Source organism: Rhodamnia argentea, chromosome 6 (assembly GCF_020921035.1).
Source record: "Rhodamnia argentea isolate NSW1041297 chromosome 6, ASM2092103v1, whole genome shotgun sequence".
NCBI lineage: Eukaryota > Viridiplantae > Streptophyta > Magnoliopsida > Myrtales > Myrtaceae > Rhodamnia > Rhodamnia argentea.
In genome coordinates this window covers 7052946-7062608 of record NC_063155.1, presented here as the reverse complement: position 1 = coordinate 7062608, position 9663 = coordinate 7052946, and the positions used below count along the sequence as shown (strand labels likewise).

The window sequence follows — 9663 nt, the reverse complement described above, 5'->3', positions numbered from 1 at the left end:
AGTAACACATGCATCGTTTGCTCTGCTCACGGACAATAGAACATCCATCAAAGGGATCGAAGAAGAGGGGTTTGAAAAACTAGGGTTTTAAAAGGAGGGGGAACTCGCTTGATTTGTTTGAATTGGGGTTTAAATTTGGGCTCGAACATGCTACGGGACGTCGTTTGGGGCTATTAATGCTGACTCGGAGCGCCGGCAAGCCACGTCGGTTTGAAAAAAAATGATAGTATATTACCATGTTGGCTTTCCGCCATTCCAAATCGGCAATAACATTTGAGTGGTCGTTTTTCTACAAAAGTGGCACTAAAGTGATCTAACGAGAAGTTGCACTGAAATAAGCATCGCATTTCTAGTATTTTTGGTATGATTTCTTTTATATGGGAAAATATTCTTATGGGAACGAATTTGAGCATGAATCTATGTTATGAGTGAATCTACGTGAAGATACGACCCTCGCGCTCTGCAGAAGTGGTTGCACCTCACCAAGGTGAGTTTTTTTGTGTCCCTATAGATAGTATATTAAAGAAATAATTACTTGTATCGTTTAAAATAATTAGATAACAAAAAATATTTTCACAATCGACGATAATTTACATCTAAAAAATTTTCATGGACGATGAATATATTTTTTGTTCATTTATTTTTATAAGCGAAACAAGTGATCGATTTCAAAAATTATTTTTTTAATTATTAACTTTTTTCAAGAAAACAGCAAAGCCCCAATTTATGGAAATCTGATATTAAATAATATAATTATTAGATGACATGAATCTCACGTTAAACCCATCCTTAAACATAACAATTTATCCTAAAACAAGAATATTCTTTTTAAAGAAAAAAAATATTTTCAAATTAATTATTTTTTATGAAATAAATGAAATCGAATTTGGTAATAATATGATTTGTCCATGCCATTGCCTAGGCTAGGCTACACCAATGGAAACCAAAAGACCTACCAAGCCCCCCAAAAATAAGGAAAGAAATACAAACAAAATGAAGAAAAGCTATCTAAATGGTTTTAAGAAAAAATCACTAAAAATTTCAAATTATATCCATTATAATTTTTTATTTTAAATTATCCCAAACTTGTGATCATATTCTCCATCAAAACTTTGTTAGGACACATGTGTAAATTATATTAGAGAAGTTCTATATTGAAAGATTTATGTGGTATGGAACACTTGATATATCATAGTTGACTCATAATTCATTGACTCAAGCTTTTGACCGAAAGTGTCTCTAGCTAGATATGTTGACGGGTTCGAATATGAGCTTTCTTTTGGTGATTTCCTCACGCGACGGAATTTTGATGGAGGATATGTGATACATGATAATTTTTGAGAATTTTTGTGCTACAGAAAAAAAAAATAGGATATAATTACATCACAACCGACATAATTTGAAAAAGTTGAGAAAAAATCACTAAAAATCACAAACTATATCCATTCCGATACATTTACCTTAAGTGAAATATTTACTCCCGTCAGGTGATATTCCAGCCAAAACAAGTCCTATTTATTTCACTTAAATCATGTAAGCTAAGCTCCATGTTAACACGATTTGTCTTCCGTCGTCATGCGGGCATATATTTAATGGTGCTCATTGATGAAATTTTGATGGATGATATTTATGTGACACATGATTGATTTTGAGAATTTTTGTGTTATAGAAAAAAAATTTAAGATAATTGCGTCACAACGGGCATAATTTGAGATTTTTTACGGTTTTTCTTCCCAAAATTTTTTCTTGAGCGTCAAGCAACGGAGCAAGAAACGTTTTCATTTAATTTCCACTTTTCTCATTTATTTTTATCGATTCCCATTTTCCTTTACCGGCAAGAAAACTGATTTCGAAACCACGTTCCTCTCTCCGCCTTCCCTCTCCCGTCATCGCTCGTCAGTCGTCACTCTCCTCCTCCTGCTCCACTGTTTTAGGAGAGAGAGAGAGAGAGAGAGAGAGAGAGAGAGAGAGAGTCGAAGCAAGTGGAGGAGAACAACAATGGCGTCGACGGAGGCCTCGGCGAATTCCTACATAGGTTGCTTCTTGAGCATACTGTCCAAGTCGGAGATGCGATATGCTGGCGTTCTCTACCGCATCGACCCGCAAGACGCGGTCATCGGCCTCGCGAACGGTACGGCATCTTCGTCCCCTTCCTGGTCTCGTCTCTCTCAGAGAGTCCGAGTTTCCATATTTCCGTGCGCCGTTTGTTGTTGATCGGTTCGGCTTTACGACACGCGTTGTGCTCGGCATTTGGTCGTGGTCGTCTTGACTTCTTTGTTACGCAGTCCGTCGAAAGACGATGAAACGACGACTCTCCCTGGGGGGCAATCGGAATTGCCGCGTTATGGTCGCGGACGGAACTTTCCGACGCGTTGGTCAAAGATTGAACGGCATTTCGCGTGTATGTTACTTGTTGTAATGACCAAATGTCGAGGTTCCTATCTCGTTACAAGAAGAGAAAAGATTGGCGGCGAGGACTTGTGCGAGACAAATGGCAGTGTGTGAAGGTAGTTTTGGTTGGCGAAGGGTCGATTCCCGTCTTGGTAAGAAGCAGAAGTCCCGGAAAATACGTGTCACCAAGAGGATGACTGCGCTCATCAGAGATCTATCAAAGATTTTCTCAGGGTGGATCATTGTAATTGTTCGACGATTATCAAATTTTGGAAGCTATGCACCTCGGGGTGACTAAATTTTTGGTGATCACATGATTATCGCATCAAGGAGCAAGTTGCAGTTCACGGGACAGTAATTTTGGAGAAGAAGGGACAATGGAAGACAAAATATTCATGTCCATGCTTATAGCATGAAATGCTTTTGTGAAGTTTGGCCTGAAATTCACGGCACATCCTAACTGATGAGATCTGATGATTTATCTGTTTATTGGTCTTGGTGCTTTTTGTTTCTTTCAGCAAGTATCTTGGTTCTTATTGTTGCATGTTACTTCAGTTCTGAGTTGCTTTGGAAACTTTTGCCTGCATATTTGTTATCCGTAGACAAGTAGACATAAAATAGCTCTTCCAATGTCATTTTTCCATCTGACTCTTCCCTTCATTTACTGCAGTACGATCTTTTGGAACAGAAGGGCGAAGAAAGGATGGTTCTCAGGTCCTTCCTGACGACAGAATTTTTGACTACGTAAACTTCAGAGGGAGTGACATAAAGGTTGGAATTATAATTGCACAGTTGCCATCTGTGATCTGCATATAAGCAAAGCATATATCGTATCATAGATTATCCTGCAGTATAGTTGTTCATTAACACAGGAGTATGGCAGTTCGTAATTCTGACTTATGCTAGAATTGGTAACTACTAGATACTGAAGCTTTGTTTTGGTGATCTAAGTATAGTTGTCCATAAACACACGAATATTGCAGTTCGTATGACAATTCACATGATCGACTAAAGGAAAGGAAGGAACAAAACTGCTTGTCTATGTGTTTCAGGTATTGCAGGTTTTATCTTCAGAGGCTCAACCTGAAAAAGTTACGTCAGACCTGCCAGATGATCCAGCCATCATACAGGTTTAATCAACTTTACGTTCTGATCTGATGCTTGAGATGGAAACAAGCCACTATTCATGTTGGATTGGCTTCTCATGCAGGCTTATTTGCTTCACTCTTCATCTGCACCTGCAATCACTCCACAGACCCCCACAATAAGCGGACCCAATAGTTCCAGTTTAGGAATTCCAAATTTGGCCGTCCACCAGAGTCTTTCTTCATATCAGCCCATACAGAACTTGACATCATTCAGTTCATTGCTCTCTACAAACGCACTTGCTGCTGGGCAGCCCATGCTATTACATGTGCAAGAGTTCAATAGGAGTAGAGGGCAAGACCCTTATCCTCAACAGCAGTTACTGGCTGGACTGCCGCCCGGTCTGGCTGCATATCACTCTCAGCAACCAATGCAACATCCTGTCACAAATTTATTGACAATGAGTGTTGCAGCTACTTATGGATCATCTGATTCTTTGAAGCCCCCTGTTGTCATGGATTCCTTGACACCTACACCGATTTTCATTCCCTCAGATCTGCCACTGGATCCTGCTTTATTGATTCCGGACACATTGCCTAATGTGGCAAGGGATTTATTGAGTTCTAGTATAATGTCAATGTCTTCGGCAGCAAAGTATTCTAGTACTGCTGGTCTGAATATTAGCCACATACCTCAAGTTATCCGTGGAGCAAACTTTGTCCAAGGCTCTGGGTTGACTCTGGAAAGTTTGGCTCAAGCTACTTCTTCTATGAATGAATCAGGCTGTCTAAATCATATGGAGGATTTGAAACCATCACCGAAGACCCCTTGCCAAATTTTACAGACTGGGGCCCATCCACTTTCTTCATATCATTTTCCTAGAAGTGCTCATGAAGATGAAGAGGTCGTTAAGTTTTTGACTTCTGAATCGCTGCCAAGGGAACCAACAGGTGCTCAGGCACCCATTTTGCTTCTTCCAAAACCATATGCCAAAAAGGTTTTTTTCAAATTTATCGACTCAGTTCATATCTGTGATATTGTGATTCTTGAAATAGTTATTCACATGTTGTACAACTTTAAATTAGATAGCCTACATCTTGTGGCATCCAACAATGCAACTCTTGTGCGTCTAGTTTTCTCTTGCCTAAGGATGTACATTGATTTTCCCTACTACAGGTTTAAGTTAGTAATCATGCACCTTTAAACCCCCATCCCCAACACACATTAGACTTGTAACAGATTTTGTGATATGTACCAGATTTGTAATATCTATATACTAGAGCTCTCATGTTGTCATTTCTGTCTAATAAGAAGCATCTGAGTGAGGAAACTTGTCCTTGGCTAGTAAGATGGGCTCCAATTCTCGTTTTCTTATCTGTGATTGCATGACTAGTACTCTCTAGATCAGCTGAAGGACCTTTTGACACTCTGAATCTTGTCTTCCTTCTCTTTTCTTGAAACATCTTTTCCCTGAAAAGTTATTTGTTTTACAGGCTTGCTAGTGGGTTTTTGGAATAGGTTGCACTAACAAAAACTTGATTTAGTTGAAAATATATTGCATCTTTAGCGGCTGTTACATGTGTAATCTGGTTGAAAAGGAAATGGAAACCAAAAGAGGCACCCGCATTTTGTAGATCATGTTCATGGACCTCTTTTACCCTGTTTTGATTGCATTCCCATTAGCTGTCCTTTCATCCTCTTCCCACCTTCTTTTAGGCTTATTGAAGCCAAAGATTTTATGCAAATGAACCGGTGAAGATTATGGGCTTTGCAGTTCTTGCTTATCTGTTGTAGACGTATCTAACTTTTTAATGAAAATGCCTTTACTTTGTATCTCTGGAGTTAAGAGTTGTTTCTCTTACTTTTTCAATAAGCCGCTTTCTGGTATTCTTTTCAAACATTACCCGCATTGTGTGAATAACATAGAGGCAAAGCTAACTTATGTCTGTTTTTCAGTTCATATCATTCTTTTCCCTATCCAGCCTTTGTTGTATCTAAATCTCCGTCAGAATTGGATTTTCATAGGGCATCTGCTCTCCCCCTCTGCTTCCTTTTGTCAGCATAATAGTGCCACTTTAGACTCTAATAACATTCATAAAGCTAATGGTCTGACCAAGGGAAATACAGTAAAGATTTTTTCTTTCTCTGAACTTGCCTGTCCATATTCTTTGCCTTAAATTGCCTTGCCGTTGTCTTCATAGCATAAAAATCTCTGGCTTTATCCATTATTTCAGGTGTATAAGGGCAATCTGCAGAATCGCAACAGTATTACCAGCAAGTTGGCAGAACGAGGAAAGAGGGTATTACACATTCGCAGAGTAAACACTGTGTGTTCTAATGCATGTGAGTGTCTATGACTACTATTAACACAGGGCCTTTCTCTCTCTCTCTCTCACAGCATAAAGGTGCTCCTCAGTACATTGATAATCATAAAGCTTATGGAGAGGGAAAAGGAGAGAAGGTAAAAGCTTTTTCATTTTTGAGCTTTATGAATTTAGCTTCTTTTCTTTTTATCAGACTAATGGTTTATTTTGCCTTGATTCGGATGAGAACATCTAATGTACAGAATCCGAGCGATGCTGTGAGCAAGGTGGCAGAAAAAATAAAGAGGGTATAATGACTTTCTCCAATTTTTTTCTCAGGACCTTTTAGAACATCATGTTGTAAGTCCTGAAGATGTCTTCACCCCAACCAGAGAAGCCCAGGGGCTTTGTTTGCCGTCTTTGCATGTCCTTATTATTGTATGTTTCTTGTTATTGCACCGTCAACTTTCTGTCAGATCAACACAGCTGATTCTTGTCTTCAAATCACTAAGACCAAACCATGGGAAAGGGAAAACAAGGTATACAGATACCTCTCAATGTTCTTGTCATTTCTGCCAACAATCACTTGAGTTGGAGATAGTTAGTGAAAAGCGCGGTTCATTCTTTTCATTCCGTGTTACCATGTGTTCCAGATGACTAGGGCTGAGTCAAGAACTAACCAAAACACTAGCATTTTGGGGAAAGGAGGAAAGAAGGTAATACTAGTACTTGATATCTTTTTGTTTGAGATTTCTCATGCCCTTTCCCTCTTCACCACAAACCTGTTTGCCAATTATCTTTGACTCTGTTCCTTTCTATATTTCCTGGGTCGTTCCAGATAGATAGGGCTGACAGGCAGCATCATCAAACTAACAAGAGCATCTCAGTGGGAAGAGGAAAAAAGGTATCACATTTTATAGTCATAATTGTTTGTATATTCCCATGACATGAGTTACTCTGTAGTTGATTGGAGCTGCTACTCTTTGTTATTACCATAATAAAGGAATTGTCCAAGGAAGAGGAGAATTTGCGGCATGACTCTTTTCTTCTGATTCTAAGGAAGTCTTGAAACTTAGCAGCACTTAGTAAGATGCACGTAGAAAGGAACAAACAATATGGAAAGCTAAAAAAGAGTAAGACACATCACCTCTAAAATGTAGACAGCACTTCCAAAAACAAAGAGCAAAAAAGAGATTTAATTTCAAAGTTGTGGAAAGAAAAATGATGAAAATCTTAAAGATGAATATCCAACAAATGCACCACATATGAGTAAGAAGAGTACCGACAAATAATTTGTAGAAATAATTAGCTTGCAAACCGAAAGAAATTGGATAATACACATGAAATTCACAAAATAATTAACTTGAAACAAAATAGAAATTGGAATTAGTAATCATAATCATTTTTATGAACAGACAATATACAAGGTAAGAAAATGTAGAGCAGCTGGTTGACAATATTGATTACAATCCCAAATGAGATGGAAATTCAAGGAAAAGGGAGAAAACACTAACTAAAAGGTAAACTTGGTAATTCAGAAGAGTTGTGGTTCAAATTATAATTATATTTCATCATCAGTTGGATGAGTAAATCATTTGACATGCAAAGCTGCAAGTTGATAACAGGGGTGTTCCATTTATTATCTAAGTCCTTTAGTGATTTTGTATGTCGCTATTAACATATGGTGAAAAGAAAAGGAATAGCTACGGGTGGTTGTTGATATAAACATTTGAAGAAAACAATTTTTTTTTTTTTTACTTGTTTGAGCGTTCAATAATATCTTTTTTGGAGGTTTTGTTGTGTACGAGCTTCCTCATTCAAAATCCCACTCAAAATGGATGCGTGTATATGCAACAACAATAACCATTGGTCCTTTTTGATGGGGTTTCGGGATGGTTCAAAAACGCAGCGGAACATAATTCTAAACCGAAACCCTAGACAGAATCCATGCGTATATTGAAATCAATAGAAGTTCAAGGCGTACCTTTTGCAGATCGAAGATAAATTGACGATCGGTTGTATTTAGATTAGTGCCCCAAGTGTTGCGTCTCTCCTGGTATCCACACACACGAACCGAAGTCTCCAACGATCCAAATGCTAGCTTACAGATCTTGGAGTTTCTTTTGCGAGATTGCCTTTGATCTTTGAGACTCTCTCAAAGATCTAAGAATAGAGAACGATTCTCCGTGTTTCTATTCTCATCTACCTCTCCGGGGTTTTTCCACGTCTATATATAGTCTCAATATTTACGCGTAATAAAAGAGGTGGGGCTGGGCGGTTCGGGCCCGCCAAACCGTCTATCTCCAATCGTGCGTTTCATCGTTATCTTATAACATGCACGATCGCGTAGATATTTAGAATAGGAGAATAAATTAAAATCTACTTCTTAAGTAGATGAAGGCACAGAGAAAATATAAACTCGGTTCGCTATTGTGTGCGACTCTGTAGGTTTACTAAACATTAGCAGTGTGCTCAAAACCCTTTTTGGCCCACAAGTCATAAGTGGTCTCTAGCAACACATTATGACTATCTAAGTATAGCGAAGATCGTTTTTCGACACAATCTAATCCACCAACTAATGTTAGAGTATCAACCTTGATTGGTTCCCAGAGCAGACCGCTAGACCGCTAACACTTTTTTCACTAATTGGGCTGCTTGGTTGCATGTATATGCAACAACAATAACCATTAGTCCTTTTCTCACTAATTGGGCTGCATGGATTATCTCACAATAGGATCCATGTCATATTGTTATACGAGTCTGAAAAAGCTTGTATTTTCAATTTGAGCCTATAGGCATGCACTTTTACATGGATTGCCATCTTTTAGTTCAGATTTATGTGGGATCATCAAACGCTTATGTTGCCTTCAATCTCTCTCTCTCTCTCTCTCTCTCTCTCTCTCCTTTTTTTTTTTTTCAGACATTCCTTAGGATATTATGTACACTTCTTTATGGGCTGCTCTTTTTTCTTCCGCTCGACTTTCCAGATTCCACATTTGGCTGCCAAATATCCAGAGGATTTTGATTTTGTGGCAATGAACAAGAAATTTAACAAGGACGCAGTGTGGGGTGAGCTTGGCAAGCAGAATGAAGCTCACCTAAAGGCAAAAGCAGATGGTTGTGATCTTCCTGCTGAGGATGATGCTGAGCATGTAGATGCTGCAATGAAATTGGATAAGAAGGTGAGTGACGGTGAGCTTAAAGAGGAGTTACAGGTTCTATTTCATTATTTCTTTTGAAATGGAGATGTCTTTTCCTGTTTGGATGATAGCCTGGTCATGTGAAGGACGATTTTTTCGACTCACTTTCAACCATTCCACCTGGGCCAAGAAAGCAGAAAATATCTGAACAAAGGAAGTCGGATATGGAGGTATCACTTCATGATCCTTCTAATGCTTAAACTAATGACTTACGTGTTTTTTATTCCTAACATTTTCTGAACTTGGTCCTCAGACATTTGGTTATTTCCAGGTGCACCAAAGGAGTCACGGTAGCCGAACGTCGAGGCTTGGTGGCAATCCAAAGGTCTTTTCTGGCAGAAGAGAAAATGGTAATGCAGGGAGAGGCCGGGCGCATCCTATTTGGAGCCGTGTCTCATAGGAAACTTGACGGGAAGCTTACAAATACTGGATACATAGAATTAGAGCTCTGTACAGGGGCTTGTTCTTGTCCCTTAGCCTCAAGATAGGGATTGCGAAGAATGTTGTTACATGCAAATTCCGTTAGCCTTTTCCCTCCCTTTTGCCAGACTCTGAATCTCGTTGCACGATTGTCGATGGTCCTTAAGACTAGAACAACTTACCAGCAAATCGGAAGTTTATCCGGCATTATATCAAATTTTAGTGAGACGCTTAGGATTTTTCTAGACTGCATTGTTAGGCGG

At 38.9% G+C, this 9663-nt stretch overlaps 1 protein-coding gene across 5 annotated transcripts; it reads left to right on the top strand.

Annotated features, from left to right (window-relative positions):
* The first annotated feature begins 1847 nt into the window (after positions 1 to 1847).
* LOC115741201 (protein decapping 5-like) lies at positions 1848 to 9452 on the top strand. 5 transcript variants are annotated; one of them, XM_048281182.1, is made up of 13 exons: positions 1848 to 2131; positions 3062 to 3162; positions 3444 to 3521; positions 3602 to 4474; positions 5712 to 5777; positions 5876 to 5938; positions 6023 to 6088; positions 6257 to 6319; positions 6434 to 6495; positions 6612 to 6684; positions 8768 to 8962; positions 9067 to 9150; positions 9252 to 9452. In XM_048281182.1, exons 1-13 carry the CDS (start codon positions 1999 to 2001, stop codon positions 9378 to 9380), a joined length of 1986 nt encoding a protein of 661 aa, XP_048137139.1. In that variant the 5' UTR covers positions 1848 to 1998; the 3' UTR covers positions 9381 to 9452. The 5 variants fall into 5 exon arrangements, with proteins under 5 accessions (XP_048137139.1, XP_048137137.1, XP_048137138.1 ...); XM_048281180.1 differs by having other exon boundaries at positions 9234 to 9452; XM_048281181.1 differs by having other exon boundaries at positions 9052 to 9150.
* Positions 9453 to 9663: the final 211 nt, after the last annotated feature.

Coding starts and splice junctions, on each gene's coding strand:
- LOC115741201 (XM_048281178.1), top strand. CDS start 1,999: ATGGCGTCGACGGAGGCCTCGGCGAATTCCTACATAGGTTGCTTCTTG. Junction 3,522..3,601: donor ATGATCCAGCCATCATACAG/GTTTAATCAACT, acceptor CTTCTCATGCAG/GCTTATTTGCTTCACTCTTC. Junction 9,151..9,233: donor AAAGGAAGTCGGATATGGAG/GTATCACTTCAT, acceptor CTTGGTCCTCAG/ACATTTGGTTATTTCCAGGT.